This window comes from Heloderma suspectum, chromosome 3, assembly GCF_057233095.1.
Source record: "Heloderma suspectum isolate Gila_16-S chromosome 3, 16-S_ref, whole genome shotgun sequence".
NCBI lineage: Eukaryota > Metazoa > Chordata > Lepidosauria > Squamata > Helodermatidae > Heloderma > Heloderma suspectum.
In genome coordinates, this window is record NC_139460.1 from 32,109,622 (window position 1) to 32,129,334 (window position 19,713).

Consider the following 19,713-nt stretch of genomic DNA (forward strand, 5'->3'; position numbering starts at 1 on the left):
CTGGGTTCTCATTTCCAAGAGAAATTTGTTTAGGAAGGTAGTATGCATTCCATTAGCTGTAGTAAGACTGTTATCCAGGAACATTAGCATGTTTTGTTTTAGAAATCAATCAGAGTAATTTCAGAGAGCATATTTCGATATGAAGTGTGTCAGATCACAGAAAGCTGCAGCAGAGCAGCTAATGACTTGTGCTACTAAACCAGCCTTCCCCAACCTGGTGCCCTCCAAATGTTAGACTGCATCTCCCATCATGCTTGGCTGGGAATGATGGGAATTGTAGTCCAACACATCTGAGGGGCACCAGGTTGGGGAAGGTTGTACTAAACTAAGAATGATTCTATACCCAAGTCATCCAGCTCCGTTACACTGTCACGTTATACTTGGCTTTTTCTCTTTTATTCCAAATGGCAGGAGCAAACAGGTTTATGTCTCCAACTAGCCATAATGGCCCATGGGATGTTGTGTAACCTGTGCAGAGTTTGAAGATTGCATTTTCAGAATCAAACGTTCTGTTAATGTGCCTTTCATGTTTGTTTTTTATTCTGTTTTCTGAATCTTTGAAGACTTGCTCAAAAAAAGAAAAACTCAACTACCTCCCCTAAATTGGTAACTGATCCTGTTCTTAATGCGGTTGCCCTGATGAAATTGGTGGGATCCAAGTACTCATAAATGGGTTCAGGACAGCAGCCTTCATCTGTAAGGACTTCTAAGCAAACATAAAACTCAGAATGGAATCTAGCACCTGTACAAACCTGTGGAAGTTTTGCCACCAGCTTTAGAAAGAGTTCAGATGCATTATTGTTTCCATTAGTTTGCTGATTTTCATGCAGAGGGCTTAATTGTGTTCAGTAAGTAATGAGAAAGTATCTGACTTTTTTGTGTGTGTAGTTCCAGATGGCTTTCAAATAATGATGAAAACGTTCCTTATTTTCCAGAAGACTTTGAGGTTGCAAAGTATAACATCCTTGAAAAGGTAATAACTTTTCTTCTGTGATGGTGTAAAATACTAGGATCGTGTGTGTGTGAACACATTATTGTTATGCCTTCTGGTTTTACTTGCCATTAAATTATTATTATGTCCCTAGAAAGCTGTTTACACACTCAAAGGTGCAATCCTATGGCCTCTAGACAGTGGCTAGACGGCCATAGGATTTTTCAGTTTCTGGAAACTGAGCTCGGAAACAGCACTCCGAGCTTGGTTCCCAGAAATCTGGCTCCCCCGCCCCCGCCAACTCATAAGAGTCGCGGTTTGTCCCTGGCTCTGCACTTGGAAGAGCAGCATGGAGCAGCCGAAAAGGGGGCATTCCTGGGGCAGGGAGGGGAGGGGACCATGAAAGCGCCGGTACTATGTTTCCTATGCACTGTCTGGCCTCCTCCCCTTCCCCCGCTCCAAGGCACCCTGTCTAGACAGGTGAAATTGGCTGTCTAGCTGCAAATGCAGGGCAGCTGGATCATGGAGGAGACAATCCCCTCCGTGCTCCACCCACCCTGCATTGGATAGTCGGCCACCTCCAAGTTCGGAAGCAGCCAACTGTCCCCATAGGTTTGCACCCCAACAGAATTAGCAGAATCAAGTGTAAAGCTTATCCCAGGCAGTATCAACCAGGATACAGGATTGTTGTTCAGTCGTTCAGTCGTGTCCGACTCTTCGTGACCCCATGGACCATAGCACGCCAGGCCTTCCTGTCCTGCACTCTCTCCCGGAGCGTGCTCAAGTTCATATTCATTGCATCGGTGATGCTATCTAGCCATCTCATCCTCTGCCGTCCCCTTCTCCTTTTGCCTTCAGTCTTTCCCAGCATCAGGGTCTTTTCCAGAGAGTTTTCTCTTCGCATTAGGTGACCAAAATATTTGAGCTTCAGCTTCAATATCTGTCCTTCCAATGAGCAGTCAGGGTTGATTTCCTTTAGGATGGACTGATTTGACCTCCTTGCAGTCCAGGGGACTTGTAAGAGTCTTCTCCAGCACCACAGTTCGAAAGCATCAATTCTTCGGCGCTCAGCCTTCCTTATAGTCCAGCTCTGACAGCCATACATTATTACTGGGAAAACCATAGCTTTGACTAGACGGACCTTTGTCGGCAAGGTGATGTCTCTGCTTCTTACTATGCTGTCTAGTTTTGCCATAGCTTTCCTCCCAAGGAGCAAGCGTCTTTGAATTTCATGGCTACAGTCACCGTCTGCGGTGATCTTGGAGCCCAAGAAAGTAAAATCTGTCACTGCTTCCACTTCTTCCCCTTCTATATGCCAGGAAGTGATAGGGCCAGATGCCATGATCTTCGGTTTTTTAATGTTGAGTTTCAAACCAGCTTTTGCACTCTCCTCTTTCACCCTCAACAAGAGGCTCTTGAGATCCTCTTCGCTTTCTGCCATTAGGGTGGTATTGTCTGCATATTGGAGGTTGTTGATAATTCTCCCGGCAATCTTAATTCCGACCTCTGATTCATCCAACCCGGCATTTCTCATGATGTACTCTGCATATAAGTTAAATAAGCAGGGTGACAATATGCAGCCTTGTCATACTCCTTTCCCAATTTTGAACCAATCGGTTGTTCCATGTCTGGTTCTGACTGTTGCTTCTTGACCCTCGTACAGGTTTCTCAGGAGACAGGTAAGGTGGTCTGGTACTCCCATCACTTTAAGAATTTGCCACAGTTTGTTGTGATCCACACAATCAAAGGCTCTAGCGTAGTCAATGAAGCAGAAATAGACGTTTTTCTGGAATTCTCTTGCTTTCTCCATGATGCAGCGAATGTTGGCGATTTGATCTCTAGTTCCTCTGCCTCTTCGAAACCCAGCTTGTACTTCCGGTAGTTCTCGGTTTGCATACTGCTGAAGCCTAGCTTGTAGGATTGGTTGTATGTTTGATCCCAAAAAATTTTCTTCCTGCATGTTAAGGAGGAAGATTCTGCCTAGTCTTCTCTCTGACATAGAGGCCTGGTTTGACCTTAAGGGGGTAAACCATAGTTAAACAACACACAGACAAGCCTGCTCGAGTCTTGGGCTTTAGCACTCTCCCCGTCTTCATCTGGTGCATTCCAGAGGAGGAGATTGGAAGCATCTGCTTCCTAGTTTAAACTAACTGCAGTTTCTTGTTATGTCTGAACTAGGAACTGCAGTTTGTTTAACAGTTTAAACAGCTGTTTACTGGAATAAGCCAGGATCAGATCCACACTTTGTCCTTGTCAGATGTAACTATAAGCTACTGAAGGCCTTTTTAAAAGAAAGGTCTTAACCTTACAGCAGAGGGCCAATAGAGAGGATGCAAGGAGGCCTCCCTGAGAAGGGAGTTCCAAAGCTCAAGTGCAGCTAAAGATGGCTCTTTCATTTAGGGATGGTTGGAATGGGCTTGATCCAGCTGGTGTACCTTTTGCACATGTTGATTATTTTATTGCTGTTTCAGTTTTATTCAGCTGTCTTGATTGATTTGAAATTAATTGAATGATTAAATGTTGACAACAACCTTGCTAAGAAATGGAAATGCATTTAAACACCATTTTCCCTCCCAGGTTGTGAGACATGGTGAATATGTTGTTGTTGAGCTTCAGTGCTTTCAGGAGCCATGCATGTACCCCTTCCGCATATGCGCGCAGTACAGTGTGCTGGATGGACAACAGGTAGGTTGGGATGGCTGTTGTGATCACACATTAATTTGTTTCTTTGCTATCTTGAATGCCCTTGAATGTGAGAGGTTTTACATCTTGTGCTATGCTGCTATTTTATTTTCTGGATTTTTAAAAATATTTTTATTTATTTTATCTTTATAAGTGAAATAAACAATACCAAGAATACCAACAACCTGATCAATACTACAGTTTCCCAGCAATACAATTGGACTTCCGGTTGGAACCAGTGTCGCCCACGGGCTCTCCGTGGAAGCTTTCTCAAACAGGTTTTTAAAAGGTTGAAAAACCTTTTCATCTCCCCCCTGGAATTAAAGGGGGGGGCAAAGCAGCATCTGGATAACATCTGGGAGAAAAGTACCACGAGGTAGCAGGGGGGCTGGATTCCAGGATTATCTCCCCAGAGCTTTACCAACGCAAAAAGCTGTTCTGAAACTCTTGTTTCAAGAGTTCAAGAGGAGAAACAGGGCTGACGTGTTTCATTGTAATATATGCTTTAAGAAATATCAACAACACCTGAGGGATGATTTAGAAAATATTAACAATATTTGAAAAAATCTGAGGACCTGCAAGATCTCTTTGAAGAGAAACATGGCTACGCCGAGGAGAAGAAAGGGGCTGGCATCACCACCAACTCCCCCCATACCTTCTGTGTCAAAAGTTTCGAGAACAGAAGGTATAGGGGAATTATTTACTCTGATAAAGACTTTATCTTCGCAATTTACGGAGCAAGCCAAAAGGTTGGATTTAATCCAAAATTCCATCACCACCTTGCAAGGAGCTGTGGATCTAATTAATGCGTCTTGGCAAAAAATGGAGACGAAAATTAACGTGCTAGAAGACCGAGTGGTAGGGAATGAAACTACAACACAAGTATATTTTTAAAATGTCTCTGACAGAATTTCTCAACTGGAGGCCTTCACACACAGATCCAGTGTATGTATTATTGGGATTAAAAATTTGTCTAATGATGTAAAATTGCCTATTTTTGTGGATAAACTTTTGCATGAGATACTCCCTGTCCCATCTGATTATTTACTTGATATTGAGCAGGCATTTCGTGTGCCAAATGCTAAAGGGACTGACTATACGATCATAGTCCAATTTGCAAAAGTCTCCACAAAGAATTATATCCTGCATTTGGCAAGAGAGGGTGGAAGCCTTTCCTGGATACAAGATAAAGTTATGTTATTTCCAGACTACATCAAAGAGGTGGCGAATAAAAGAAGGCAATTCTTCAAAGCAAGCAATATGGCAAAACAAATGAACTTAAAATATTACTTAAAACATCCTGCTACACTTTGCATTGTGTCTGAAGGTCAGATGAAGAAGTTTCTAAATCATGAAATGGCGGAGGCATGGCTGAACGTAAAAATGCGTGAGATTTCTGTTACAACCCCATGAACTGGAATCTTTAAACAAGCTCTGTTAACTGTCTATGTTTAGTCTACATGATCCAGGCTAGGTCAGAAGATAAATGATTATACATATATTTGTTTATTCTCTTTCATCTTTCTTCTTTTCTTGCTTTTCTTTTTTATTTCTTTTTTCCAAAATAGATACGATATGCTGTATTTAAATATATTGTTTGAGGGTGTATTGTGCACATGCATTTATATATCTAGTATAAAACATATTACTGATTGTTGAAGGTTTATTTTAAGTTTTATTATTATGTAACACTGTATTTCTTTTTAATCATCATCATCATCATCAATAATAATAATAATAATAATAATATAGGCTACTGGGAATGAACTGTAGGCCTGTTTATTTGATATAAGATTGATGATATGATATTGAAATGTAAGGTTGTTTATTAAACTGTAAGACTGTTAATGTTATATACTTTTTAAAGTAGAATGGCATCGGAGGCCAGGGGGTATTGGAGTTTAAACTTAATCCTTTAAGGGGGAGGGAAAGGGAAAGAAATTTATTTTCTTTTTCTTCTTTTCTTCTTTTCCTCTTTTTTTTCTTTTTCTTTCTGTTATTGTTGTGTCCTTATAAGAATATTGTATTGCTGGGATTTTTAGAATTGTACCAGTTGTTTTATTTGTTGTAACGCATCCTGAAAGTGATTACTGATCGGTTGGGGTGTACATTTTTAAAAGAACTAGGAAGCTAGTAAGTTGGTTTACACTGAGTTCATCCAGTGTTGGCTGCAGGTTTTGAGGAGACCTTGGTCAAAATGCCCTTGGTGGGCCCACAATCTCCTCGCCACTGTCACTGCTGCCTACTCCCTAGCCCTCTCACTCTGGCCTCAATCTGCACAACTGCCCAGATGGAGAATGCAAGCCAAGTGGAAGCTGCTTGCCCTTCTGCTCAGCCTTGCTTGCGTGTTTGGAGGGGGCAGGGGAACAGGCAGAGACAGCGAGGAGAAGGAGCAGCAGGAGAACCAGGAGGCTCCAGCGATTGGTATTGGGGGGGCCCTGCACAGGTGTTGGCCTCAGCAAATGCCTAATGATACCAACCCCTGATGCTGGCCCTGGGTGCGTCTAGCTCAGCACTGGCAGCGTCTCTTCAGTCAGCGGCTCTCCAGTCAGACTGGGGCCTTTCCCAGCTCTGTCTGGAGATGACAAGGATCGAACTGGGACCTTTTGCATGAAAGCATGTGCCTTACCACTGAGTTTTGGCCTTTCCCCGAAAGGTGTGGCTCCTCTTTCCCTCCACGCAAGGCCTTGCCTGGGAACTGCAACTAGGACATCTTGCACACAAAATGAGAATCATGCCACTGTGCCGAGAAACTGGATAAAGCAACTCTGGAGGAGCCACTCTTTGGCAACATATTTCATCTTTGTCATTGTCAGTCACTGCGAGGCAAATTAACGCCAGATGATAACTGTCACTCAGTGCAAATATATTGTTCTTTATTGAGTTCATTTGTAAATTCCAGTCACACAGCAGTCCATCCTCTGTTTATGCCAATTTAACTGCAGTGTCACAGCCAAGGCCTTGCACTACTGCAGCTGAAGCAGCATATTGTTATGCCTGCCAAGCAAGATGGAGCTAGCCAGTTCTGACCACTGCCAGTGCAACCTCCCTGCTGCAGTCAGATCATTTCTATGTAAGCTGAGGACATGGGTGTACTAATATCTGCTGCACTCATAATGATATCAGGCCCTTAGGTTTCTTTGCTTCTGTTACCCCCCAGATCCTTCCGTATCCCTACAAGTGTTGCTTGGGTTCCTTTTCTGCAGCTTACTGTGTCAGGGGAAATAGGCTACAACCCCTTGAGGAATGCTACTGGATCCTGCTCCAGTTACTAGGCTAATCTGTTCACATCTACCTCACCCCATCATACTGGGCAAGTAGTGGCCCTCCAGACTTTTTGGCCTACAATCCCATCAGCCCTAGCCAGCATAACCAATGGTGAAGGATGAAGGGAGTTGTAGGCCAAACCATCTGGAGAGCCACAAGTTACCGACCCCTGTTCTTTGCAGATCATCAGTGTGCTATATGTTGTTAAGGGCCCCTTGTACTCTCACAGAACTACAATTCCCAGTGTTCCCTACTCGGGAGCTGTGATACTTACACGTTTGGAGCAGCTTTGTGTGCCTTTCAAAGCCTCACCCCAGCCTTCTCCAACCTGGTGCCCTCTGTAAGGGTTGGATTACAGTTCCCATCACCCCAATGCTGGCATGGGTGATGGGAGTTGTTGTCCGACACATCTGGAGGGCACCTGGTTGGGGAAAGCTGCCTCAGCTTGTTGCATCAAAGTACAAGATAAAACTAGAATTTAATATCATCTTGCTGACAGGACACTTCCTGTGAAATTTCCCCCTTTTCATTTTTGTATTTTGACACACTTTTGTTCTCAGGACCAAAAACAATTTATACCCACCAGGACTTCTGAAGAGTCCAGAGCAATGTATGCACTTTGTATTGACCATCTGAAGGAGGTGGATTTTCAGTTAAGAAAAGACTTCCCACATGAAGCAGAGCATCTTGCTTCAGCAAAATTGCAAGAGGTTAGCATCAATTTTAACTCTTTTCTTCAATTATTGATCATCGTTTGAAGATCTCAAAGTGTGAGGCATCCCTAAAATTGAACTTCTGTGGCACAGAGGGGGGGGTCTTGTGTAAAATGAAGCCAAAATGGTGGCTGCTCTTGTGACTGCTTCTTTTTGCCAGCATCTGCTCTGGGCAGTAGGGTCCTTAGCCCAGGGCTGGAGAACCTGTAGCCTTACGGATATTGTTGGATTCCAGTTCCCATCAGCCCCAACCAGGCTGCTCAGTGATGAAGGGAGATGCGAATAGTAGTTCATCAACATCTGAAGGGCTACAAGTTGCCCAGACCAGCCCTGCCCTAGCTAATCGCCTTCTTCCTGTCTGAGTGCAGACAGGAGAAGAGAGGAAAACCTGCAGGCGAGATGATGCTATTAAACAGTTTGTGTGATGCAGGCATTTACCTCCTATTCAGACTGATTTCTTTAACGTGATTGGAAGAGGGGAAGGGCAGACAGATTAATTGCTTCTGTTGGTATTTTTTTTAGTGTTACAAATTTAGTATGAATACAATCCTGAAGATACGTTTTAATTATTGAAACTGGTAACATCTCTTTTGTTAACTGCTGTTTACCATTGACTATTTTTTCAGTGGCTTGATTGCAGTGATATATTTTCAGATCCTCATAGCAGAAGCCATCAATTCCAGCACTTTGTCTGAAGAAGTTGGTATGTTTGTGGAACTGCTGTGGGCTGAAGCACTTGGACTTCTGGATCATCTGTTGGATAAACCAGTAACCAGCATCAGCCTCAATGATGTATGGCAATTCTTCTTGAAAAAAAATTGCATTTTATTCCCATGAATGCTAACAGAAATACAATGCTAGGCAAATGTATTTTCTGTTACTGGATTGTGACATCCAGCGTAACTGTGACTAACCTGTCACAAAACATATGAATACTTTAACTGTATAAAACGGGTGGGCAGAAGGTAGAACACCAGATGTTTTGGACTTCAACTCCCAGAATCCCCTGCCAGCATGGCCAATAGCCAGGAATCCTGAAGTCCAAAACATCTGGAAATCTTCTTTCTGCCCACAGCTAGTATAAAGGCCAAGGGTCATGCCTCTTTTTTTTTTGTTCTGGCTACTGCCTTCTTCACATGCATATGCTGTTGTACGAGAGCTATGAACTGGGAATGGTCAATACAGTCGTGTGACACCAGCGCTTCATCAGCTGCACAAGCTTCCAGTCCATTTCTGAGCCCAATTCAAAGTGTTGGTGTTGACCTTTAAAGCCCTAAACAGCTTTAGACCAGAGTATCTAAAGGAACATCTCCTGCATGTACCTGCTCAGACTCTTAGGTCATCTTTGGAGGTCTTCCTCTGGGTGCCCAGGAAGTGCCCAGTGGGTGGCTACAAGAGATAAGGCCTTCTCAGTGGTGACACCCCACTTATGGCATGCCTTCCCTAAGGAGACTCACCTGGAGCCTACACTGGTATCTTTTTTGTACCAGATGAAAACCTTTCTTTTCTCCCAGGCCTTTTAGAGATTTAGTTTTTAGATTGCTATAGCTGTTCTTGTATATTTTTATATTTATTTATTCCTGTCCTGTTTGTTGTTTTGTTTTGTATTGTATATAATTCTTTTAGGGCACAATCTTGTGCATGTTTAGACAGAAACAAGTCCTACAACTTCCAGCATGTTGGGAGTTGTAGGACTTCTTTATGTCTAAACATGCATAGGAATCTACCTTTAACTATTTGTAATCCACCAAGAGAAAACTTGTTACTGGACAGATTAACAATATAAATAAATCAATGAAATCTGTGGTGCAATCCCATGTGGCTGTGGCAGAGGTAGGCAATTTGGTGTCCTCCAGATACTTTGGAGTACAACTCTCAACGGCTCCAATTACGGCTCCAGTTAACCTCCCAGGAATTATGGGAGGTGCAATCCAAAACATTTAGAGGACACTGGGTTGCCTACCCCTGCACTATGGAATGTGTGTGAATACTGCAACCCAAGTGCGCAGGGCCAGTTTCATAGGTTTTTCTAATCACACTGTTGCCCTCCTGATATTAAGTGTGAAACATTTGCGTGATTGGCCCCATCCATAAACTTTTTATATTTTCACATGCATACTGCAGCTTCATGGGCTCACATCACAAGGAAGCACTGTTGTCACAGAGCAGCAGGCCTGTTGGAGAAGCATTTCCATCAGTTAGGAGTTAGGCGATTACATTCCACTATATTCTGTGGGGAAAATGCCAGAAGAATTGCATTATGGTGTCTTCACTGCCTCATGATGGTTGTGCCTATCCAATCACAGAAACAGACATCTACAGGCAGGATTTCTGTCTGCCTCACATAACACCCACTTAGATTTGGGTCATACATTGCCTGTCTAGTGAGGGATTATGAGGACAGGAATCCTCTTCCACACATTTGAAGTTGAGAAGATGGGAGGGGGCTGTAATCGGTTTTTGCCCTTCTTATATCTCCTCACGATTTTCTCACTCCTCTTAACATTTGTATACCGCTTTTTCTTAAAAGGTGACCAGAGCAGAAGGTGTTCTGGTTCGGGCAAAGAATGCACTGTATGAGATGGAATCGCCAGAACAACTATCCGCAAAGATGTCGGAGTTCTATAAAATCATACCCCACAAATGCGGGCTGGATTATGACATTAACAGAAAGCTGTTATCTAGCAAGGAGGATCTCTGTCAGGTAACAATGTCAGGTTTGATTCTTGTTCTTAGCGTCTCTTGTTTCTAAGTGATCATGGGTGCAGTGGGTTTCACAGAAGTTAAATAAGCTACAAATATGGTCTTTTATGAATTTTAGAGAGTTCTGGTGGTGCTCCAGAATTGCTGTAAGCCATAGTCAAGATCTCAAATGTGGGTTCTCTTTTGGGAAGTTTCATTTGTCAGAGGGTCTTGTTGGCTGCATGTCATTACATTTTGTGGTTCCATCCCAAGGAAATAAGAACCTAAGAGGAGCCATGCTGAATCAGACTGAGGGTTCATCTAGTCCAGCATTCTCTTCACACAGTGGCCAACCAGGTGCCTGGGGGAAACCCACCCTCTTGCTCGTGTTCCCCAGAAACTGGTATACAGAGGCATTTCAGACAGTTTACCATAGTGTATATGATATTGGTGTATATGATATAAATAACGAGAAGACAGGATACCCTGGAGAAGATGCTGATGCTAGGGAAAGTGGAAGGCAAAAGGAAGAGGGGCCGACCAAGGGCAAGGTGGATGAATGATATTCTGGAGGTGACGGACTCGACCTTGGGAGAGCGGGGGGTGGCGATGGCTGACAGGAAGCTCTGGCGTGGGCTGGTCCATGAAGTCACGAAGAGTCGGAAGCGACTGACCGAATAAACAACAACAATAACAATATGATATTTTGGGGAAATAATGATTTAAAAATCTAGAATATTTATTCACTTCTCTATATGCATAAGATCACAACACTTCACTGCAAATTAAACCAACTGTTATACTGTAGTTCTCAATTCAAAATTGTCAATCTAGATTATAATCCTTACTTCATGCATAACCATCAAATGAAGGAAGAGAAAGCCATAATTTCACTTGCAGTCCCCCTGCTTCTTGCATCTTTTTTCTTGCTAAGGAAGGGAAGACGGAATAACTACACAATGCTTTCTGATTGTTAGTGCTAGGACCCCTCCATCTGGAAGCACCCTCAAACAAGGAATCTTTCCTATCACAACCTGGAAATGCCAGGGGTTGAACTCAGGACCTTCTGCATGGAAAGAATGTGACCTACCACTGAGCTACATCCTTTCCCCATTTTTCAGTCTCCTTTGAGACCGAAATGTGGAGTATGAGTATTTTAATAAATAAGTTGTAAAAGTTTTATTTTAGAAATATAACAACTCTACTTTCTATATTATTTTTATAGCTGATCAGGGACATGCTAAATGTTCATGAAACAAATATGTCAAACCTTAACCCACCGTCACTTTCGAAGTACCGGGCTTTGAGATGCAAGATAGATGCTCTTGATGATGAAGAATTCCACAATGTTAAAAAGCAGGTGGAACAAAACATCAGGTGAGTTTTCCTAGAGATACAGTTTCTACATTTGTACTCCCCAGGTTCAAAGGTGTGTGTGTGTGTGTGTGTGTGTGTGTGTGTGTAAGTCAGATTACTATAATGTCTGAAGGACCTGTAAGAATCCTTTTTTAAACAAGTACATGGATGGTATGCTCAATTTTTTTTAATAAAACCCAGGTTAATTGGAGGGGCGGTAGAATACATATTTTGAAGGGCCTCACTTGAACGACTGCTCTGTTTGTCCCCAGGAGAAAGACCTAAACTTATCACTGCCTAAATTGTGAGATTGTGGAGGTCATTGGGCTACTGCAGGGGTGGGGAACCTGTGGCTAGACTCCCATCACCTCAGCCAGCACAGCCAGATGGTCAGGGGTGATGGGAATTCTAGTCCGACAAATCTGGAGGGTCACAGGTTCTCCACACTTGGACTTCTGGAAACACTCATGCATTCTGGATATAACTCAAGGATATCCCATACAGTCCTTAAGGAGAACCTCATACCTAGTCTCCAGTGCAGTGCGAGCAGAATTCCACTTGTGTAAAGTGGGTTTTCCTGTCCTCTCCTCCTTACTGCAGCCCCCTGGGGTTAATTTCAGGGTAGGCCCAAATAGGCTAAGCTTACCCACTACTTTTCCATGGTAGGCCCAGGCCTACCTGTCACTTTTGTCAGTGCTGTCCCTCCCACTGGAAAATGAAAATACATAATTTTTCTTTCCTTTTCCTCTCTCTGTGCTTTCTATTTTTTCTTGTGCTGCTCTTTTTTACTGCTTCAGCTAGCTTCAAACCCCCCCCACCACCTTGCAGGCTTCTCTCTCTCCCTCACATGCCCGCACACATTATGTGCTCCCCCACCTCAGTCCCCCCCCCCCCCCACACACACAGCCTATTCTTAAGGCTTTCTGGAGCCTCCTCTGCTAGGAGCAGATTTTGAACATCAAGATGAAGCTTGGAAATTTGGTACTCTTCTGTGCTCAGCGGTGTGTTTGTTTTCAGCAATATTTATTAAAGGTAATTTTGAAGAAGTCAGAGGCTACAATTGTTTACACAGCCATTTGCTTAGGAACTGCTTACAGTCTTTGCCAAACATGGCAGCTTCTGTGGCTAAGCCCTGGTGAAGCCATGCTCAAGTTCAGTCATAGCTCTGAATGCATGCCTAAAATCCCCAGAATCCTTCACATTTAGAGTTCACAGCACATCCTACGCTGTTCTAGCCTCCATCCGTACCTTCTCCTACTCCCAAATGTTTAGTCCTCTTCCTGGTTTTTAGTCCTGTTCCACTGAGCCTGGCACTGCTTCTTGGGACACCTCTGCCCTAACCTCTGAGCCTTGCACAGTGCAGAGTCTCACCCAGTGTATAATGATGACTGGGAGATAGGGATGTTGGAGAAATCCAAAACAGATTCAAATAACTTTGGATTTCATAGAACAGTAGGGTTGGAAGGGGCCTATAAGACCATCAAGTCCAACCCCCATTTCTATGAATCCAACCCGCAGATTCCACAGCTGACCAGCATCTTCTGATTCCCATGGACTTGCAGACTATTTTTTTTTCCTTTCTGGTATTGTATGCAGATTTAAGTTGCACAAAAGTAAGGAAGTTACTGGAAAATACGCTATGTGCCATTTCAAAAAAACACCTGCACAACATTTTATACATTTCTGATCGGTCTTTAGCCTCAACTGTGTACCATTCTTTTTTGTGTGTGCATTCTGCTTATTGGTGAGCTAAATGTGATGTGCCAGCAAAAGTTATGTAAATTGTGGCAGACCTTTTTGCATACTTTTCCGAAGGGAGGGGGGAATCTGATTCCATCAGTGAGCAGATGATAGAATGAAAAGATGCCTGACAATCCATGAAACACAGATGAAACAGATTACACAAAATCCATACATTCCTATGGGGAGACCAAGATGTGGCTTTGCCCCACCCCCTCTGCCTTCCTTAACTGTATGAAACCTTGGAGATTGCTGCTCGCAACTTATGCTAGTATATGGGATGATATGGCCTGCATTTTTCAGTTTCATAAAATATAGTCCTCCTGCCTGCCTTTTCTTGTGCTGGGACTATCTGTGCCATCAAGGACTGGACAAAAAACAAGGAGAAACATTTTTGGGTGGGGGAATGGGGAGGGTGTTCAAGGAACTGGAAAAAAAGGTGGAGAGGGAACAATGTTTTTTTCCACGTCTCCACAGCTTTACTCACTGGGCCACGCTGTTCCCTGCAAGTGGTCTCTGCTGCAGCCATTTACTTGTGGCACTGCCTCTATCTCCCACGAGCTCTACATGAGGCAGAATATTCAATGTCATTTGTGTTTCTGTGGTCCAAGTAACTTTGGCCTAAACTATAAATATGCCTTCCATGAAAATTCATGTGATCTTTGTACTCACTTTAAATTTCCTTGCAGCGGATGTCCAGTAGAAGTTTTGCAGATATATAAAGTTGGCAGGATAACGGAGGCAGAAGGTTTTGAGAGTCATCTTGGCAACGTTCAGTCCTTAATCCATGCTTCATCAGTTTCCAACTTTGTTGGGATCCTCTCTCGGTAACAGCTTGCGTTATCTTCTCTCTCAAGCTTTGTAGTGCTTTTCTGCTCTGGATGGCTATGTAGTTATAAGACAAGAGGGCAAATAGGCAATTACAGATAGAGAAGTGTGGGACATGTCATCTCCCTACCCTATAGTCCAGGGGTGGACAGTATGTGGCCCATTGACCTTAAGCCTACCCCCTGCAACCCCCAAACTGTACACCTTGTTTTAAAGCTAAATTTGGCCATTACAGGCCACTGTCGCAGTTTACTGCCAAAATTCAGTGACAAACCGGCAATTGGTAGTATGCAATTTGGCAGCATGTGGTGGCAGTGCAGCCCCTGGGGGGATGAAATTGGTCCCTGAAGCCCCCTGAGTGCTCACCCATGCTGTCAGGGGATGATGGGAGTTGTTTTGAGGGCACCAGGGCAACACATCTGGATGGTGCAGAAGGAGGGGGTAGCTAGGCCTATATATCCTGGGCCCTTTATTCCTGTTCACGTTCTCCCTGCCCAGTCCAACAATTACTAGTATAGAGAAACTGTGTGGGCATGCCTTTACCATGCAAATCTTTATTTTGTAGGGGACTCCTCCTGCCAAAGGTAGTGGTTGAAGAACATGGCTTGGAAAGAACTGATCGTGGGAAGTTAGGCAGTGGCATTTATTTCAGCAATTCTATAAGGTCTGCAATACTTAATAATAGTAATATTTGAGAACTTTTCAATGGTTGAAGGGTAGTGTCACGTGTGCCACTTTCTGAATAAATTTCAGGGCCGCTTCACATATTTTACTACATAGATATCACTTTTGAGAAGCAATGTGGTGTAGTGGGTTCAAATCCACACTCAGCTATGAAATCCACACTCAGCTGTGAGTGAACGTGGTCCAGTTGCTATCTTGTAACATAACCTCCCTTGCAAGGTTGTTGTGAGGTTAAATAGACTGGGAAGGACCATGTATGCAGCGAGGAACTCCTTGGAGGAAGAGTGGTATAAACATGCAACAAATAAACTTGTGGAGGAAAATGACATGGATGCTATAAAATATGATTACCATGTATCTGTTGTGTTGCATCTCACACAAAGAAATATGTGTTGTTTGTGCACATGCACATGCACATTAGCCACATTTTATGTGGAACAGAAGTGATACTTGTGAATCATCTTGCGTAAAATAACTTTTAGTTATGAAATTGGTATGTTCCAAAGAAAATCAGAGGAGATCTAATGCAGGGCTGGGGAACTTTTTCCCTGAGGGCTGGATTGCTTCCTGCAACACTCCTGGGGGCAGGAGGGTGTCGGGGGGGGGGGTAGTCCCTCTCTCCCAAAACACTGCTCCCTTCCCAAGGCCTCATCCCCTGATATCATCTGACTCCTTTCTCTATGCACAGATACACAAGGAGAGATTGCTCTGTGCCTCTCTCTGCTCTGTGCCTCTCTCTCTGAAAGGAATTGCCTTTCCTTGTTCAGTGTTAGAGAGAGGGTGAATTTCTTGAGCTCTGAGCAGGAAATGTCTGATCCCTGATCAGAGATGAGTGGGCTTCCCTGCTCAGTGCTAGAAAATGGCAGCCTTCCTCTAGCACTGAGCATTTGGAGGGGCCTGGGAGAATTAGCCTGGTTAGTTCATGAAGCCCAGCATGACATGAAGGATGAGGCCCATCCCTCCTTTGTGGGGTTTACTGAGAAGAGGAGGTGCTTTTGACTAACTAAAGCCAATTGGGGTGAATGAGCTGAAGTGGTAGCCTTGAAGAACCACCTATGTATTCTTTTCAACATGGAGTCTGGGATTCAAAATGGAACCTGAGGGACTGATGTGGCTAGAAAACAGACCCCACAAGAAGGCCAGCATGCCTTTTTCTCTCAACAATATGGCTGAACTAAAGCATGGGCTATGGAAAAAGTATTTCAGATATTTGCATAATTATAAACATCTTCTTTTATTAATAGTACAAGCATGAAGTACTCTCCGCCAAGTAAAACCGATGGAACTCGATTGCTGGTGATTTGTGACGTTGCACTTGGAAATTGTTGGGATACAGATGAGATGGACAGTTCAATAACTACAGCGCCCCCAGGCTACAACAGCGTGCATGGAGTCTGTAAGAAAGAAGGCAGTGATTCGGATTTTGAGGTACCAGATCCAGCTAGGTGGGCTGTTTGCTAGATTTTTTAAAAAGGCATGCGAGTTAAGCCCCTGGAGATAATTGATGAAATGTTAGAAGTGAGCTGGTGCAAGTGCAGTGACTGAGAGGGTGAGCTGAGAGCGTTGTTCAAACATCACTTCACCCATGAGCTTCCTCAGTGGCTCAGGCCTGGGAGCCAAATCTTGCTCTCCTGAGATCCTCTCTGGGGTTCTCCTGATCACCAATTTTATTCAGTTTTCCCCCATTCGAAAAGGTTGAAATGCCTCTCTCAAGGCTTAGTTATTTGCAGGAAGAGCTTTAAGTTACAGTATGCTGGAATTTTTGCCCCTGCCCCCTTTCCTTCAGCAATGCCCACCACTGGAATTCGGTCCTCCGGCTGAAAGAAGTTCAGTACCCCTGATGTAGATAACGAAAATGTTTCTCTACAACTTTAACACATCTACAGCATTTGAAGGTTGTCAGAACTGACCCCAAAGGATCTAAAAACAATTGAAATTAATGAGGGGAAATGACACACTTCATATCCAAGGCTTTAGGGGTCTAAATGACCCCAATATTTATTCTGATCATTCATTCATTCATTCATTCATTCATTCATTCCATTTCTATAGCCAAAGCAGTCTGGGCGGTTCACAAAATGGTGAAACCTCTCATTGAACAATGCAGTAGTTACTTTATGTTAGTATTTATGCTGGGACAACAGTTAACATTAGGAGGTATTAATCATTACATACATTTAAAATTTATGCTTCCAAGAGGGTAAAAGTGCATGAGTAAGGTGTTCAGGGTCTGTATGCTCCATAGGAGTGAACACTGGGTCATTATTAATGCCATCCCTATATAATTATAACCTTATACTATAAAGCTTTTCCCAACCTAGTGCCCTCCAGATGTTTTAGACTACAGTGCCCAGCATTTGTGACCCTTAGTGATGCTGGCTGGGGCTGATGGGAGTTGAAGTCCAAAACCTCTGGAGGACACCAGGTTGGGGGAAGCCTGCTATAAACATAACTCCTTAATATTTTTAATATTTTATTTGAAATCGATATTGGAGTTTGTTTTTCTTAATTGTGACTTAATTGGGATTTATTTGACCACAATATCTGATTAATCAAGTGCTTTTTACAAGTGAAGGAGGTTCAAAAAGGCCACAGAGCAGCCTTCTCCAACCTAGTGCCCTCCAGAGGTTTTGGAAGACAACTCCCATTATCCCTGATCATTCACAGTGCTGGATGGGTATGAGAGAAGTTGCAGTCCAAAAGCTCCATAGAGTGGGAGGTTGGGGAAAGCTGCTACAGCAGCGTAGGAAAAGGTCTAATTTGGCCTGTAAATGTGAGAATTCGCTAGAATTTATTCTAGGTTTTGCAAATGGGGGGAGAGGGGTGGGTTACTGCACAAACAGCTGGCATAGCTTCCCACAGAATCGATAAGCATTTACTCACCCCAGAACTTTTTTGTATCAGGAAGAAGGAAAAAGAAAATGAGCATGATAGAGAGAGAAAAAGACAAAAGAAGGAGTGGAGGAAAAGTAACAGAGAACAAAGGGAAGAGTGTCAGGTAGACCTGATTCGCACCTGGCTTAATTAACCCATGGCTTGGTGTCTAACCCAGAGTTAACCCATGATTTGGCTGCCAGATGATCAAGCAAAAAGCTGGTTGTTTGGTTCCTGCCTGCTTTACCTGCTCTCTCCCTGTAAATGCTGGCATGTAGAGTGGTTGGGGTTTTTTTTACCGCACTTGCCTGCCACCTCTGTAGCCTGGCGAAACAACCCATAAACAATCCATGGTTCTGGGTTCACATAGAACAACAACCCATGGTTTAAACAACCCCCAGATAACCCAACAACAAACCATGGGTTCTCTTCATGGGTTGTTCATGGTTAACAGCCCATAGTTACATAGTTCCAGGTTTGCATGTAACGACAACCCATGAGTCAACAACCCATAGTAGTGGTTGTTGTTATGTGCAAACCATGTCGTAGAGAAGGTTAAATGAGAGGTGGAAAAAGAGAGGTAGTAAGAAAAATGGAGGTGCCTTCAAAGACTGGGGAAATCTCTAATATACTATAGGTTGTGAAGACTGAAAGGAAACACTATTGCTCTTTAAGTTTGTAATGATCCTAAAATGTGCTTCCTGTTTTCTTTGTTCCCCTAAGGATGATGAATTTGTGGTGTACAAAACCAGTCAGGTCAAAATCAAGTATGTAGTTAAGTTTTGCCTTGCTAATGACGAAGTAAAGGAGTTCTGTCCTGCAATTCAAATGGAATTAGAAAACCAGGCACTTTCCCTTGAGCATCAGTCACAGCCTGAAGGTGAGCAGCATTTCTCATATAAAGCGATGAACGTGTGGTCTGTTTCTTTGGCATATCCTGTAATTGCCATTCTTATCTTTGAGAGAGACCAGGCTCCTTGGTAGACACACATCCTGTAGGCTGGCATGGAGCTCAAGAGCAGCCTTCCTCAATCTTGTGTTCTCTAGATGTTTGGGACTACAACTCCCAGCATTCCTGACTATTGGTGATGCTGGCTGGGACTGATGGTAGTTGAAGTTCCAAACACCTGGAGGGCATGAGATTAGGGAAGGCTGCTCTAGTGGAATGCGAGAGGTGGGAGGCCAGGGTGGCTCCTGTCCACATGATAAAATCTATGGAAATTTCTTCCTGATACGCTTTTTTGGGATGACTAATTATATATAACTGAGTGGGCCTTTGGTTTGTTCCAGCAGGATTTTTTGGGTTGGATCCAGAATTTCCCCTTCGTGGACAGAAGGACTCCTTTCCTTTGCTTAGAGTACCAGAATCCATTGGAGGCTTCCTTTAGAGCAGGGGTGCAGAATCCCTGGCCTGTGAGCCTCATCCAGCTCGCTGGGTACCAGCATCTGGCTCATGGAGCCTCCTGGTGCTTGGCCTCCAAGTCCCCCCCCTCCCCGGAGCAGGGCATCTCTGCTGTTATCTCCAGTCAATGAGATTGGAGATAACAGCGGGTGGTGGGGAGTCTGCCACTGGTGAGAAGAGCGGCCGCCCCTCCTCAGTGCCAGCAGAGTAGCTTCACAGTGGGTGCTGGGCAAACCTAGGAACTTGGCCTTCACCTAGAAAATTGTCATCATGCCCCCTTCCTCCAGCATGACTTTGTCCTCTTCATGACGGGTCTGAATCCAATCTTTTGTGTTCTCTCTTCTTTAAGTGTTTTCTTTTCTTTCTCTCTGGCACACAGATATATACATTACCCCAGCCATAACTAGTTTCCCTGTTGGTTCTTCTCTTGCTCCCAAGCAGCAGAATGTTTGCAGCTACGACCAGACAAGCTGGGTACTTTCGACAGGGCTTTTAACCTTTTTTTAATGCTGAAAATTATCTCGAACCTTAACCATGGAGTGGGTCCACCTTAA

The 19,713-nt window shown here is 43.7% G+C and overlaps 1 protein-coding gene across 11 annotated transcripts in view; it reads left to right on the forward strand.

The window, feature by feature from the left end:
- Positions 1–19,713, forward strand: part of PARP4 (poly(ADP-ribose) polymerase family member 4) — a 79,115-nt gene that overhangs the window by 11,408 nt on the left and 47,994 nt on the right. For 7 of the 11 annotated variants that reach the window (XM_084842787.1, XM_084842782.1, XM_084842785.1 and 4 more), the window contains exons 5-14: positions 889–973; positions 3,509–3,616; positions 7,441–7,590; positions 8,248–8,385; positions 10,124–10,297; positions 11,501–11,652; positions 14,061–14,198; positions 14,765–14,863; positions 16,128–16,311; positions 18,481–18,637. In XM_084842787.1, the coding sequence (XP_084698913.1) occupies positions 889–973; positions 3,509–3,616; positions 7,441–7,590; positions 8,248–8,385; positions 10,124–10,297; positions 11,501–11,652; positions 14,061–14,198; positions 14,765–14,863; positions 16,128–16,311; positions 18,481–18,637 (1,385 nt within the window). Of the gene's footprint in view, positions 1–888; positions 974–3,508; positions 3,617–4,485; positions 4,559–5,000; positions 5,088–6,621; positions 6,687–7,440; positions 7,591–8,219; positions 8,386–10,123; positions 10,298–11,500; positions 11,653–14,060; positions 14,199–14,764; positions 14,864–16,127; positions 16,312–18,480; positions 18,638–19,713 lie in introns of those variants that run through there. The other 4 variants (XM_084842789.1, XM_084842788.1, XM_084842790.1 and 1 more) reach the window with 4 other exon arrangements.